General features: G+C 37.9%; 1 protein-coding gene across 27 annotated transcripts in view; it reads right to left on the bottom strand.

The window, feature by feature from the left end:
* Positions 1–16: 16 nt before the first annotated feature.
* The window catches only part of ppip5k1a (diphosphoinositol pentakisphosphate kinase 1a), a 62271-nt gene continuing 45273 nt past the window's right edge, over positions 17–17014 (bottom strand). For 10 of the 27 annotated variants that reach the window (XM_032560670.1, XM_032560672.1, XM_032560673.1 and 7 more), the window contains 7 exons: positions 16849–16914; positions 13039–13101; positions 9411–9470; positions 7130–7312; positions 2776–2913; positions 2590–2691; positions 17–1696 (listed from right to left, as the gene is read on the bottom strand). In XM_032560670.1, the coding sequence (XP_032416561.1) occupies positions 1140–1696; positions 2590–2691; positions 2776–2913; positions 7130–7312; positions 9411–9470; positions 13039–13101; positions 16849–16914 (1169 nt within the window). In that variant the 3' untranslated portion in view covers positions 17–1139. The other 17 variants (XM_032560684.1, XM_032560683.1, XM_032560685.1 and 14 more) reach the window with 8 other exon arrangements.

The raw sequence follows: 17014 nt of genomic DNA, 5'->3' as shown, positions 1-17014 counted from the left end.
AATGTTTGCAACTGGAGATAAATCCAAAATGTTTATTTGAGTCAACTGACCAGATATTTGACACCAATCACATTGATGTCGTGTTTTATCTGTACACACAGTAAGATCGCAGACTCACAGTTTAATTTTCTACAGTTCATTGAAATGTACCAGGACAGCACACAGCGCTGCGGAAGCTAGCATGCCTCTTTGTGCTACATCGCTGCTCACAATAAAAAGCACAATGAATGTAAAATGCCCTCCTTTTTGTTCAGTGATAAAATGAGGCTTGAATGTGTTTTTAACAAAAATATACACACACCCAAAGCCATGAATGTGCTATACAGTTAAATATCTAATGTGCAGGTTCTTAAAAATATTTGTTTTCTTTTCTAAAATAAATCTGTGTTTTTCTCTAAATTAAATCTTCACTGAGGGTTAAGGACTTTGGCGATCAGCAGTGCACACTGAAAAAAACCCCATTAGCACTGAGGATGGTTCAGTTTTCTTACAGATCACAAACATTCTCAGCAACTCTGACGAAAAACAAAACTCAGTGAGAATTCACTGCAAAAACACAAAATATTACCAAGTACTCTAGACCAAAAATCTTAATATAAAACTAACTTACAAACACATTTTCAGCAAAATATAGCAGTTGGTTTAAGTCAATAATTCCTTAATATTGACAAAAAAGGTACTTGTTCCTCTGGCAGATTATTTAACTTTTGACATGGGAAAATGTTTTGTTATAAGTGAAATGCTTTGCCAATCGTAGTAGTACTTTTTAAGATCAATATAAAGAAATGTTTACCTAAAACATCTTATTTCTTGCTGAAAAGTTGTTTGTAAATTAGTTTTTTCCTATTTCAAGTATTAAGATGTTTGCATTAGAAACTCAACCAAAAATGCTTAGTATTTTGTGTTTTTGCAGTGTAGGACAGACAACGGCAGTAAAATGCTTAAACGTCAGAGATCTGCTCAGCTGATCACATACAAGTGTTTCTACTTCCAAACCAAATTAAAATGTAGTATTTATTATATTCTCCCAGTTATTAAGACTCTCTGCTCGCCTCTGGTTGGTTTTTCACCCAATGGTTGCTGTCAGTAAGTAACAGATGAGCTTAGATTAAAAACCCGGTCGGACTGGACCGGCCGGTTCACTGCTCCACCGGCTGAGCTGGCTCTGGGTCCTGGGCGGTGTCGGGCTGCGGGGCGTTTTCGGGACTGTCCGTCCACAGCTCCACGGACTCCTGCGTGTCGAAGAACTCGTCGGGCCCCTCAGGGGACTGGGGCGTCTGCGAGCTGGACCCGGCCTCGCTGCTGCTCTCCCTCAGCTCCAGCAGCACCGGCAGCGACCCGGGCAGGCAGTAGCCCTCCATGCGGCCCAGACTCAGCTCCGCCAGCGCCACGCAGGCCGGCCCCTGCTCCGGGACTGGCTCTAGAGAGTCGCAGGACGCCTCCTGTCTGTCTGCCGCCGGTTCTGGGTCGTCGGGCTGCTTGTCGGGTTCGGGTTCTTCCTCTGGGGAGTTGTTTGGAGTCAGCGGGACTTCGGCGGGCAGCGGCTGGGCGAAGGCGTTTTGGGAGGAGTGGGTTTCCTCGCTGCTCTGCGGGGTGAGCGAAACCTTGTCGCTGAAGCTGAACCGCGGCGAAGTGTCGGCCGTGGTGGGGGAGGACGGGCCGGCGCTGGAAACCGTGCTGGACGGACCGCTGCTGTCTGCGGGGACGGAAATGACAGAAAACCTGTTTAAAGGGGCAGCATCATCTGTTCACCAGGCACATAGTTTCCATTTTATAACATAATCAACAAGCTATGATCAGTTGGTAAAAAAATGTTGAGTCTCTGTCTCTTTAAAAAACTCCTGCTGTTTCTGGTCATTACAACATGGCTCCTCTATTAAACCTTTAACAACATTTTTACCAGAGAAGTAGCTCCTCAATGTTTGCCAGTTGCTGCTGGCTAGTCTGAAGGAGCTGAGTGGGGGAGGAACTTTGTCCCCGAAGGCGGGGCTAGGTCCATCCAGGCGTTTTACACATTGTTGCCATGGAGATTAAAGGATTTATCAAACATGCATAAAAGAATCAAAGCAACATTCCGAGTCTGTTTTTGATGAGGGAATAACATTAAGACATGATGAAAAGATAAAAAAAGGGTCAATTTTACATGATACCGCCCCTTTAAGCAAAACACCTGAGTCATATTCAAACTAAAAGGTTTACTTCTCTCTTTGGAGACACACACGCTGTTTATTTTCTGCGCTGCGTCAAACCAACCAAACCGTTTGGGGGCGTGGCCAGAAGCAGCTTAGTAGGATTTAAAGTGACAGAAGCCCTAAAAAAGCTCAATATAGGCAGGACTGAGCAGACTAAAATCTCATTATCTAAGAATGATTTTGTGAAAAAAAATGTAATGAACATGTTTTGTATAACCTGTTCAATGAAGCACAGTAGATCACCTTTAAGAGAATTTGTAATAAGCTAAAACTGGTTTCAGAAACTGGCCAGAACAGTCTGATTGGTGGAGACTGAAGTGTTTGTTGTAAAAGATCATTTTATGTGATACATAATAAACATATTGAAAATGGTTCTGAAGGAGGCGGTGATACTCACACCACGGAGGTCTGTCGGAGCGAGATTTGAGCGACATGGAGGTCGTCAGGATCCTCTGAGGGATGTCTGGCTGATTGTGAGCGCCCAACATGGCCGACAGAGCTGCGGGGCGGAAACACAGGGAGCAAATTAGACTTAAGGAAGTTACTGCTACCGTTTTGGAAAAGAACAGCGAGGTTTCCTGACCTCTGGAGGTCCTGGTGTGCGTATCCCCGGCGCTCTCGCAGACTCTGGTGAGGAACTCGTTGACCTGCCTGAGCGACAGCGAGTTGTGCAGCGTCTCCAGCGGGTAGATGGAGGGCACCATGGAGCATCCTTCGAAGCCTGCGGCAGAGGAGACACATGGCACCCGCGGGCGCATCAGCTTAAACCCCGACACCGCAGGAAAACAGTGACGTCCATCACCAAAAGGCTCCCACCCAAACCCCCCGACACGGTGCTGCGGGAACCTGTCTAGCGGTCTGCGACCTCCAGCCGTCCCGTTCTGTTTGTTTCCACACAGGCAAGTTGCAAAAAAACCATGCTGAACGCCCAGAAAACGGGACACAGCTAACAGGTCTCCATATGTTTGCAAAAGCAAGCAGAAACCGCCCCAACCAAAAAAACATAAACATCCACCGTTTGTATGAGTCCCTGTTCCTGCGACAACACGCTCCCCAAGCTGGTTAGTTCACAACCAGAGCCGTTCATCAAACCGCAGCTGGAACAACCTGAGAGGACGGTGCTTTAACTAGGCCGGTGTTCGCCACAGAGACAGCAAACAAGCAGGAGTCGCATGCTGGTTAGGGACAGGACAGAGGAACCAACGCGTCGAGCTGTAGGTCCGGTTCCTGACCGAATCCGGACCGGGAACTTGCAGACTCGTGCGCCGTCATTCAGGCATGTTTACATCCGTAAAGCACAACCCGCTGCAGTATGACGCTACGCACTGTGTACCAACATGCTCACAATAGACGATTTTTACGCTCCACCTTCTCTTTATGTTGCTTAAAATTCAACATTATGAGGAAAATAAACTCAGTAAATAAACGTTTTAGTGAAAAAGTACCAAAATGCTCCAAATAAAACTGAAATTAGAAACAAATACTCCAGATTTGGGTCCAATTCAAATCTGAAAGTTGATTGTTTTACTTCATCAGGCTGCTTTGATATAAAGACACAGTTTCTGTTCATTTATTAAGCTTGTTTAGACCTGAATGTTGGTCATTTTGTTATGTTAGTTCCAATGTTAGATCGGTATTCCTGCTGTCTGCTATTCAGCTATCTTCTACTAATGCGCTAATAGCTGAGCTAATTATTTGATTTGCGCTTTAGTTCACTTTGAAAACGTTTAGCGCGCTTTTCTTCCTGTGCATAAATAAATTCTCAAGCGCCAATTTACTTGGATGTTTTGTAAACTTTCAGTTGAATAATGTTTGACGTTTGTGTTGAAGTTTTGGTTATTGACCAAATAGTCAGACGTTTATATCCATGCTCTTATTTTGAAGTGGGTGTATACTGTTTACACATCATTTCCGTTTCCTCTTTTCCCCAAATCGCTTTAGTTGAAAAGTGATTTGGGGAAAAAAAGAACTACACAAGAATAAAAACAAAACACAGACGATAGAGAAACATAAATACAGTATATAAGGAACTGAAGTTAACGCATTAGCATTAGTTACCGCTAAATACAATATTGGTGTAATTTTGGCAATAGCATCTAGTAAATACTGTACCATGTTGGTGTAGCTCTTTAGGTTTAGCATCCACTAGTGTGTTGCTATAGTGCTTTAGCATTAGCTTAAATACAATATAGTTATGGTGCTTTAACGTTAGCTACTGCTAAATACCATGTTGGTGTAGCACTTCAGCATTAGCTTTTGATACTGTGTATATATTGTGCTATAGTGTTAGTTTAAGTCAAATACAGTGTTGGTGTAGTGCTTCAGCATTAGCAGAGCGAACATCTATGAAAAATGCTTTAGAGTTTAGCATAACTATTGTGTTAGTTAGCGGCGCCCATTACTGGTTTTGGGTAAAACAAGTAATTTCTGTAAAGCCAACACATCAATCAAAATCAACAATATTTGGAAGAAATTATATCAGAGAAAAGCCCAGATGGCGAAATGTTGAGATGAAGAAACGGCTATTTGTGAGAATCACACGCCTTCCTGCATGAATCAGGAGAAACCTGGACTAATCCTGGAGGTTAGGAGGCTCCTTACAGATGGTCATAAAAGTATTCATTCCCATTTGAAGATTTTCGCATTTTGTCACATTGCAACAAGGAAACAAATAAAAACAAAGCAATGCATAATACTAATTAAGTGAATTAAAAAGAAAAAGGGGATCTTGTTGTCCAAACCCTGCTTTAAACTTATTTTATTTTACAAAGTTTATTTTACTGCATCCCACAATGCAACACATACGGAAAGCCATTTGGCTCAAACTCAGCGTACAGCTAGCACACCATAAATGAAACCGCTCCAGAATTTGTTTGGATCCGCAGTCAACATAAACAAACCAGAATAAGGAAGGACAATAAACCACAGTGAACATCTCTGGTTTTATACAGAGACTCACAGGCTTCTCTGGGTTTTATTTATGCGTATCAGAATAATGGGGGCCAAGTATAAATGCACATCAAACTTCTAAGGCTTTTATTTAGAAAGAAAATCTTCCACTTTCTACAAAATCCACACAAGTGTCTGGCTGAAAGGTCACACAATGTGAAAAATAATCAAAGGGTGTGAATACTTTTGCAAGTTTCTGCATCCTTGAACGATTCTTTGGTTCCAGTTACACAGATTTAAAAAATCTGGCTGGTGCTTGAACAGAAATAAGTAAATAAAGTACAAAGAAAACCTTTAAAAACCTGAAAACAATCAAGAAAATCTGGAGGAATAAATATTTTTCTGTTTTTAAAGATGGTTTTAGATGCAATTTGAGGAACATTTGAATATTCCAGTCAAATGGTTAATATTTTAGACAATGAGTTTGTCACAGTTTGGTTACACTGCAAACATAATCCGCGTAATATAATCCTTGTTAAATTACATTTTATAAATAAATCAACCTGAATTTAGCTGATTAAATCTAAATAAATCCAAGTACAACCATTGATTAAAAATTTATTTCTATTAAATTAGCTTGTTTGTGCTTTTTCTACTTTATTTAATGTTAAATTATATATTATTCTTAATGTTCATATTTAGATAAAAACTATAATTCTAATAATATTTAAGGTAATTGTAACCACCGGATGAAAAAATTTGCATATTTGGAATTTATATAAGCTAAAAAAATATAATCTGGCATAACAATTTAATATAACATGGCTTAAAACATTATGTTAATAACATAAAAGTATCTTTTAAGATACAAAATAATTTTATATTATATACTATAATGCAATTTAACATAATTTAATATCATGTAGAATAAAACAACTATTTAATACATAATTTAATCTAATATAATTTCATATATAAAAGTAAAAATAATTTAAAATTCAATATATTTTAACATAATATAACATTTTGTAAATATAATTTAATATAACAATTTAATATAATAAAATTTAATAATTTCATAGAACAAAACTTCATATATTAATATAATTTGAAGTATGTAACAACTGTCTACTCAGTTGTCATATAACAAAATATAACAAATATATAATCTCAGTTTTATAAAATGTAATAAAAATATAATATATAATTTAATATAATAACTTTATAAAGTACAAATTAATATCACAATTCAACCTAATATAACTGAACATAATTTATAATTTCACATAATGTAATTTAACATTTTAATATAAAATAATTTGATATAATATGATTTCATGTATAACATTTAATACAATTTAGTATAGTATAACTTACTATAATATAATAACAATGTAATAATATAATTGAGCATTTTAATATAACATAATTTGATATAAATTCCTATAATAAAAGATAAAATAATAAAATATAACCTAATATAACAGTTTAATATCATATAATTTAACATAATATATATGTTTATAGTCATGTTTGGATCAAACTATTTTTTATAAGTTAATTTTATTAAATATATTATCATTTAACATAATTTAACAGTTTAATATTACATAATTTGATATAATGTCAGTATAATAAAGTATAACTTTTTAATATAAAATAATATATATTTTTATAGTCATGTTTGAGTGAAAATATTTAAGGAATTTTTAATCCTCAGATGGAAATTTCTACATATTTGATATTTATGAAGAATAAGATGGTTGTAAAGTTTCCTTATTTTGAGAAATAATTCATACGTCGGTATTTTCAAGGCGATTATAGTAAAATCAGTAATTTGTGTGGTAACATGGCGGCAGAGTTGAAGTTGCTGAGACTTGCGGCTGAGTTGCTCAGGCCGCCGCAGCCAGCAGCAGAAACAGGCAGGCATGCAGAAACACCAGGAGGCGAAGCAACAGGGGTCAACCACAGAGCAAGCACAGTCCCAACGAAACCAGAGGTTAATCAGAGGCTGGGGGAGCAGGAGGAGGGCGGGGCCTGGGGCTGACCGTGGAGGCACTCTAGGGGGTCCTGGCCGGAGATGAGCCAGTTTCGGAAGAGGCGCAGGTGGTAGGAGCACTGGTGGAGGTGGTGGGCCAGAGCGTGGTCCAGAGAGAGCTGGCGGCGGCCCGAGCTGAGGTCGGTGGATAAAAACCTCAACAACTGGGCCACATGGTGTTCCTCCACGGACTCTGAGGAAGAAGAGGGAGAGCGAGTGGACAGAGCAGTGGGGGGAACAGAGGACACACAAGGTTTGATGCTGAGGGGGAGAGAAGGTCTGAGGTACGACAGATGAGACAGGAGGAAGGAGGCGTGTGTAAGGTTGGGCGAATTTATCCACGGGAAGCAGCCGTTAGTCATTTAACGTGAAAAACTCGTTACATTAAAGATAAAAAAATGTATTTCTGCTTTTTTCTCTGTTTTTTCCTGAAGAGCTTCAGTGAATACACTGCGTGTTTTTAGGGATGCACCGATTGCATGTACGCGCTGCTAAATGTGCTACTGGCAGGAAACAACTCGCCGTTAAAGAACCATTTATCCGCCGTCAGCGTCCGTGCTAGCTGCAGCGTAGCAGAGAGCAACGGGGCGAAGGGCAGGGAGAATGAGCAGCGCAACAAAAGATTGTGATTGACATCACCAAGACCCGCCTCCTCGCTGTGATTGGTTGTTTTTGGTCTGAATCGGTTGTAGTAGCTCAGATTGGAAACGGCAGAGGAGCTTAATTTTTTCACGGAAGATCCGTCTCGTACTGGAACTTATGGTGACAGATTCAACAAATATGTAAAATATTTTTCAGAAATGTTAACTTTAATTTTAAGTCCTTTTTAGAGCAATTTGGAATGTTCAAAATAAATATGTATGGAAATTAGACAGAATTAGAACAAGAAGAAAAAAGGAAAAAACTATTTTTTCTGGAGAAAGCTCAGAAATGCTTTAATAAGAAAAACAATCATGTTTACGTCTCTTGGATTTACCGATGTGCAGGTGGTTAATGTTACCAGGCGGTGCTGAAGACGAGTTCAGAAAATGCGCTTATTTGTAAAATCAAACGATTTTAATGCATTTTCCATTTAACGGTGTTTGATGGTATTTAATCGTTTTTAACTATTTTTAATTATTTTAAACAGTTTGTAACCCTGTTTAACAGCATTTAGTCATATTTCTGCTGGTAAAAAGCTTTTCAGAGCTGGTCGACAGAGATGCAGCATCTGGTGATTGTGTCTCAATATTGAAAAAAAAAAATCTAGATTGGGAATTGTGACAATGTGCCTGATCCATGAGGGTGGATCTATGTAGTCTAATTCTATGCTCCGTGCTCTGAGCAACGCCATTCTTTATTTTTATTTTACATTGGCTGTTCTACTCTTAATTGCACTGACTGAACAAATTAAAGTTGCTTTTACCCGTTTGACCAGCCTTGTGAAGCTGTTGGTGTGTTTAAAACTGCTGCACTGGTGCAGTTATCACATAAATTTGTAATTCAGCACAAAACTTTTTAAACCAGTATTCACTTTTCACTTCCAAATCAGTATTGGAGAAGAGAAGCCTTGCTTATGTTGTTTATACCTTGATACACATTTGTATGTTTAAAGTGTTCCACCCAAATAAAAAAGTCCAAAGATCAAATCAGAATCGTATTGGAATCAGAAGTGAAAAAAGTGGCTCGGTGCATCCCTATTTGAGTCCTTTGCTGAAAATGCGTAAGCGCCGAACCACTTTGGTTGCAACTTATGGCTCTCATCTTTTATCCAGATGAAACTGTTGTAGTTTTTGGCAACTACTTGACACATTTTTGGACTTTTGTGTCCATTTAAATTGTTCCATCCAAATAAAAAGTCCAAATGTCTTGTGTGAACATATCGGCCATTGTCATTTGTTGTACGGACGGGTATCGGTTGGAAAAGCGTTGCACATCGCCCAACCTTAGTGTGGTGCACCATGTGTGTGAGGGATGTGCTCTCATCAACGGCAGCAACAGCCAACAATCAGAAGAAGCAGCAAATCATCCAGGAAGTCCCCAGCGTGTCAGTGAAGCTGAAGGCAAGGCACAGAAACGACACGTTGCTCCTCTGCAGCCTCTGGACAGAACCGAGCGACCCGACGACGGACAACGAGAACCGCGAAGGAGCAAGAGACGGAGCAGCAGCTACGGGAACCAGTGAAGCCCAAACTTCCCCCAGGGTTGTTAAAACATCAACAGACTGCCTGACGCCACCCGGTTAATGACACACGACCCGTGGACGTGTTAATACCAGCACAAACCAGCAGCAGAACCGGTCAGGGCTGTACCTGTCCAACTGCACAAGCGGGACGCAGACGATGCGACGGTGGACGAGTCGTCTTGTGTCCCTGCAGTGAATGACACGTCAGTGACAACAGGACAATTTCAGGGTTTATCAGCTGCAGAGGGACTAAACAACTGACAAAACCACCAAAAACAAAATACAGCAATTACTTTGTCTAATAACGAACAACAGTCCCCAACCCGTCGAGCGGAACCAAGAAATTACCAAGTGGAGCATGAATAAGAGGGCATAGTTGCACTCTGCTCTAAATCTGGATTTTCCCAAAGCAACGACACAGAGAAGCATGAGAAGAGCAAACGGGTTGACCTTTAACCCTTCCCCTGTCTGAGGATTACAGATTCAACCGGTCTGGGCAGAGAAAAAGGACAGAGAGCAGAGGAGAAGGGTTAAATAATGGCATGTTGCTTTAAATCGTCATGGCAACTAGGCCTGTCACAATAAATTCTGCTGGACGATAAATTGTCCCACAAGTTATTGCAATAAGCAATAATATCGTAGTTCTGAGACCATTTTCAAGTAATATAATGTTAATGGCATAATAAAAATGTAAGAACATATTCTTAAAGATCAATAAACTCACTGAAACTGAAAAACTCTTTAAATGTCCAACATAAATCAACAAAAACATCAAATTAAATGACTTATAATCTCTGTATACAAAACTATTCTTTTAAAAAGGTTTAGTTGAGACCAAAGCAGCAGACTGAAAACTTTTATCATCCAGTTTTTGACAGATAGAGAAATACAATAAATTATGCCAATGGAAATTATTGAGTTCATTTTAATAGATCATGCAATTAATTGACTTATTGCTTATTGCGACAGGCCTAATGGAAACAAGTGTGTGTTCAATGTAATTACATGCAAACACACACAGACGCACGCTGCTGAACAATGACTGATCAGGCGATGGTAACAGATCAGGTGTATGCAGGATGTAAAACAGGGTTCCCACCTGAGGGTCATGAGTAATAACTGTGATTTAAAATCATGGAAACTGTGAAAAAATATTCAAATTTTATTTGTTTTACATATTTTTATAAGATTTTACCAGAGTTAAAATGAAGAAGATAGTCATGCTTAAAATTCTTAAACTGGCTTTTATTTCCATTCACACCAATACATTAAAGTTACTGCATATTTTATTCTGTGTCAAGACACAATAAAAATGTTATGAAATGTGTTTTCAAACGACAGAAAGTGAAGAAAAAGTCACACTAAAGCTGTAAGAAAAATTGTAATTTTCTTCAAATGCCAAAATTTGCTGTATGAAATGACACGACAGCAACGTCTCGGTTTATTTAGCCCGTCGTAAGAGGAAAAAAATGGGGGTTAATTTAGGAAAGTCATATTTTAAGCTTGCTATTCATTTAGTTATTTACATATTTAGTTGAAGAATTTGTCTAAATTAATATGAGTTACGACAACATGTAATTTCCCTTTGGGATCAATAAAGTATTTTTGAATTGAATAAATATCAAACTAAATATTTAATTAGCAAGCTAAATATTTGGCTTCAACCTAATGTTTAGCTAATATCCCAATTTACTTGCCAATAACCGAAAGTGGACTACCAAAATAAAACCGCCTTTTATGGTGGCAGTCAACTTCCAGTTATTGGCAAGTGACTTTCTATGTCAACTAAATATTTAGATCTGAAGCTAAACATTTAGCTCTAAACTAAATATTTTTCTAATTAACTAAACATTTAGTTTGAAGCTAATATTTAACTCAGAGCTAGATATTTAACTAATATGCAAATTCACTTGCCAATAACAAGAAGTGGCAATCTAAATATTTCAGTATTTTTGCCCTTTTCAGAGGTTGAGTTAAATTTTTAATAAACTAATGATAATGTTAGCTGATTTTTAGCTGAGCAGCCTATTATATGCTCTACTAAATGTCTTGTCATGCATGCAACATCTAAGCTGCACCACTAGGGGTGATGCTGTTGTAATAACATAAAATTTAAAAAAAGCATCCTGAGCATGGCTAAAGCAATGCTAGGCTAAAAATCTCCAAAAACAACAACATCTTGGTCACTGTTCATCCTAACCTCGCACATGTTCACCCATGAGATTTCCTGTTTTCACATGGATGCACAACAAACTGCTAGAGTTTGCAGTTCAAATTTTGCATCAGTTAAAAATGAACTTGAAAGGCATCTTCAAATAACGATTATTACTGTAGTCAAAAATCAACACTTTGGAAAGCAAAGCGGCAAAAGTAGCACAAAACTCTGTGTCTTGCAAAGCATGCGTGTTAGTTTTTCTATATTTATACATTTTTGTGGCGATATAACAATCTTCTGTAAAGTAGAGTTCTGTAAAAACTATTAGTGTTTAGTTTGAAGTCAAAATATGTTACATTTCAGGGGGATTAAATGTATTTCAGAACCTGTTCACAGCAAACATCACCTCCAAACTTTATAAAACAAACGGCTTATTTCCATCATATAGAAAACCTAATTCTGCTTAAATTAATTGGCCTCCCCCTTAAAAAGCATACCTTATTCCATTATTTATTTGCTTTAGTCCAACAGAAAACACATTAAGAGTGCATTCACACCAGCCCAGTTCAGTAACTTTAATCAAACTCCGGTTTGTTTGATTAGAAAGTCCAATTCGGTTGAATGTGAACTCTGATGCGCATTCAAATTCAAACCTCGGACTAGGTTTGATTGAAGTGAACTCTGGTGCAAATGTGAACACCAAGCGGTCCGGAGACTGTTTCATAAGTAGGAGGCAGACTACAGCTCAGGGCATTCTGGGTAAATACAACCAAAACAAATGCACTACGCTACCGCTAGCGGGAGAAATGACTCGTGATATTAAGCCAAAGACAAAATAGAAATCGTCCAACTGCTAAAATCTGACACCACTCCATTTTTGTTTACATTTCCTGAAGAAGGAAGTTGGATTCAGTGTCTTCTTTAGAGGTTTTTGTGTCGTTTCCTTCAATGGTTCTTGGTGCAGCGCCCCCACAGGCCAGGAAAGGAACAGGTTGCTCAAGTAGTTTGATTGTTCTGGCTCAGAGAAGAGAGAAAGAGAACCACAGCACCTGGAAATATAATAAATGTTGCAACGCTGGTTCCTAATAAAACTGAGTTTATCTAGACTATCAGGTGTGACAACACCTTAAATAATCCTGGTTCATGCCTCAGGAACCATGGGAAACCATAACAAGGAACTAACTACAACTAGGCGGGAAAAACGTTCCCAGTTAGAGCAAGAATGAGCAACAGGATGATTTCTGCATGGCATGGAACAGACGGTTAAGAAAATGTTACCAGTTATATTAAAATTCTTCTGTAACAACCTTTGGAAAATATGTTGACATTCCCAACGTTTGTTCATAAGGCTTAAAATGAAGGATTAGTGGGAACCCTGGTTAGACAGAGAATGTCAGTGTTAGAAAAATAAGAGTCCAAAGCGGATGAATTAAAGAAAAATTTGGTAGAAAAACAACAAACTAACGGAAACCTGAAAATGCTGGAGGCCCATGTGGAATAAAAAAAAAAAATTATCCAAAGTAGAAAAAAACTAAAAGTTTGAAGGCATGCGAGACAAAGGGAGGTGCAGTGGAGAAATACTTGAAAGAAGCAGACGTACCATTAGTCGGATGCTTTGCAAACGACACAGAAAATCGTTTTACTGCCGGCATAGACAACAACTCTGAGGAAATAAAAAAAATAAAATAAATAAAAAAATCACTAGAGTGCCCATGAACCAAAACAGCTCACATGTATCATGTTGTGCAATTCCCTGGGCTTTCCTAATGTGCTTGGGGAAAAGTAAATGAACCTAAACGAATGAGTGGTTCGAGAATCAGAAGGATGTCCTGGTTTCAGGTTTCAGGTAAAACATGCAAAATGTTTGAAGATGTTTTGCTCATGGCTGTCAGTGGAACATCTTCAGATGAGGAAGTGACATGAAACCATTAAAACTCAAAGAATAAATAACGAAAAAGTAAAGAAAATTCAAGCCTCGGCTTTCCTTCACACAGTTAAAGCCAAACGACAACACTCAGGTATCCTGACCAAGTTGCTACAGAAAAACAAGCACTAACTCTTTAAAATGTGGAAGAGCAGGCTGAATTAGTTTGATTCCTTCCATTCCTGAAAACGAGGTGCAACAAGATGGATGACAAAGACCAACGGTGAGACAATCAGGAGGATGGAGGCGAGTCGGCACAGTCCCACGCTGACACCTACTGGACAACCGCAGCACTGCAGTCACAACTCAGCGAATGGTTGGTTTTAATGGGAATTTATTTGGATCTTTACGTTTTCTCCTCTTTTGAAGCATGTCTGATAAATACATGCACAAATGGAGACCAGATGTCTTCACAAATCTGTCTGTAAGTGGAGGAAGATGGTGGAAAGTGTTGGGCTGGGCAATATGTCAGGTTTAAATCTAAAGATCCAGACTCCAAAAAGCCTGGAGAACAACTGATCAAGACCAAATTTAAACGAATACAAGAAAGCAAAGCTGATCGGGATTAAAAATCATAATAGCTCAACAATAAGACAATGATTGCTTTATTTTATATTCATCTTTCTTACCTTTTTTTGTCAGGCTTAAATGTTTCAGAGCATCAGACAGATTTTAATATCAGACTAAAATAACCTGAGTACAGAAAAATGTAGTTTTCCATCATATATTCCTATTTCCTATTAGCATTAGAGCCATGGTAAAAAAAAAAAGAGATGAAAATAAAGTTATATTGCAAGAAAAGTTATAATATTGCAAGAAAATATAAGAAACAATAATCACAATATTGTGAGAAAAAAGTCAGGAAAATTAAGTTATAATATCTGAATAAAGTTGTATGACAGTAAGTCGAAACATTATGAGAAAAAAAATCATATTAATTTAAGAATAAAGTCATACAACATAAAGTCATATTATAAGAATATTGTAGAAATAATATGAAAAAAAGCCATGAAACATAATTAAAGTCACAATATTACGGAAAGTCGTACCACCGTAAAAGAAAATCATAATAATATGAAATTATTATCGTATAAAAGAAGCCAAATTTATGAGAATAAAGTTTAATAATACAACCGAGTGTGTGACGGACCCTATAAACTTCTGTGACAACATCCCCACCAAAACACTGAGATAATAATAAAACCTGGGTCACCCACCAGTGAGCTAAAGGAACTGCCAAATAAAAGAAATTAGTTATTGAGGATTATACAGAATCCTAATCTTAATCAAAGTTAAGATTAGCGACAGCAAAGAGAAGAATCTAGAGAAGAAAGTGCAGAGGAACAACATCAGAGATGTTTGTTCAGGGATGAAGAAGATCAAGCAAACGGGCAAACGTTAGTGACTCGGCACAGTCCCACATTTCGAGTAACCATGGCGACGTAATTAGCGAAAAACGAGCCAAATTCAAATCAAAACAAATTCCAACTGTTTTGTGTCAGAAAGAGAGATTAACTGAATCCTGTCTGTCCCTCTGTGTCTCACTCACACATGACAGTTTTCAGAGGATTGGTTACCATAGCAACAGAACACTGGGGAGGGCGGAGCTGAAGGTCAGAACTACAGAGCCGCCATCTTAGCGGAACACTTAGAACAGGCAAAATGGCAGAAGACCAAAGGAAGTAATATGTCCTTAAACTGACAGCCTCAATGGACTTTCAAAATAAAACCCACAGATACCCTACAAAATAAAAGCCTTAATATGCTAAACTGGATGTAATTACTGTTTTGGGTTTTATATGACTGGTATAACCCAACCGCTGTTGCACATAGCATTTGTATGGCTTTTTGAAATGAAGCTTACAGAAGATTTCAAAATAAAAGCCCCAGGCTCCCATTCATTCATTTCCATCCCATAGTCAAACATTTCAGAGCTCAGCACACACCACTTCTCACTCATCTGTGCTATTACTGTGAGTGAGGTACATTAGCCTTTGTCCAAAAGAAGCATTTTAGCTATTTCTTTTATTTATTAGCTATGTTTAGCATACTGAATGGAGCAAGTAGGCTCCATTCAGTCTTACTTGGAGTCTTACTGTTTCCAAGTAAGACAGCATGCTAGTGATGTCCCACATGCCACTGCTAGCATTTAGGCTAACACTAGCAGTTTGGCTAATTTTAGCTTTGCACTAAGGTTTGCATACCAAACGGAGTAAGTCCATGTTAATCAACATGCTTGTGATTCTCCACATGCTATTGACTACGTTGTAGTTTTCTTTAGCATTGATGCTAATCTTTAGCATCAGAACATTGGGTTCCAACTGACGGGCACACTTTGGCAGGCCTCGTTTAAATTTCTTCAGAAATGTTCTAGTTGGTTTAAATGTTATTTCTGATGCTCATTTTCTGATCCATCAAACTGCTTTGATCCTCTAACAAGAGATGGAAAAATTTCTGACAAGAAAAAGACCAAAAGAACCGGACAAAGCTGCAAAAAATCATAAGAACTTTGGAAATAAGATGAGAAAGAAGAAATTATATATTTTCCGATCATCAAAAATGAAAATATTGTATTATCTTGTAATAAAGTCATAATATATTATCCAAACTCCTGTTTTTCTAAAATCAGAAGCTACTTGGCAGCATTTATGCTAAATGAATGTAATATTTTATGGACTAGTGAATAAAAAACATTTTAAAAGTTGATGTAAGTTTGCATAGGGAGTCACAAAGGCATGGAAAATTTTGGTTTAGTCTGATTTAACTTCAGACAGCAAGAAAAAATGTGTCTATTTATTGTGTGCATGAAAATATCTGGTTTTAACTGTAAATAATGTTTTCCAAATTTAGGGTTTTAATCAAACATTAGATTTTTACAAAACTGCACAGCTGGAACAAGGACTTTATAGAGAAGTCTCTCCAAAGTCTTTTCCAGCACTTTCCAAACCTTGAAAACACCTAATTGCATTTTCAAGGCTTTCAAACAACTGTACGAACCCTGAACTTTCAAATGACGCATCATTAATTTAAAAAATGAATTGTAGGGATAACAAGTATTACAACTACTTACAATAAGGGTGATAATAACATACAAGAACAACTTAATAGGCATCACTTGGCAGTAATTAACTCCATTTGGTAGGTCAAAAAAAAAAATCTACAACTTTCAAGTTATGATAAGAGGCACAAAAACCCCAGAAAATATAAAATAACCAAGTAACAATAAAAACTGAACCGGTTTGCCCACACTGCCACCTGGTGGCGAAGGATTCATGTAACTGCTTTGCAGAAGTATGATTTAATTTACCTGTTCTTACCCGTCTCTCACCTGTGGTGTATGTACGACTCATCTGGATATTCTGCTGCTCTCCACTCTCCCAAATATTTCAGAAATCCTTCCAATATGGACACTGACAATCTCCTATGATGTCTACAATAACTCCACATACAAACAGGCAAGTTTGTCGTCACTGTTCTATTTCTCACCAGGATCTTCATCTTCTGGTGCACTGTCTTTCTTTCTATTTTCATCTTCAGCATTTCCACCATCTTCTGATTATCAGAAAATATGCTGCAATTAATAACTGGATTTCATAAAAAGCCTAAGAAAACAAGCTAATAAACAACCAATACATTTTAAATCTGGATTTCA

Source organism: Xiphophorus hellerii, chromosome 4 (assembly GCF_003331165.1).
Source record: "Xiphophorus hellerii strain 12219 chromosome 4, Xiphophorus_hellerii-4.1, whole genome shotgun sequence".
Taxonomy (NCBI): domain Eukaryota; kingdom Metazoa; phylum Chordata; class Actinopteri; order Cyprinodontiformes; family Poeciliidae; genus Xiphophorus; species Xiphophorus hellerii.
Note: the sequence above shows the minus strand (reverse complement) of the source record. Positions and strands in the feature narration are given on the sequence as shown.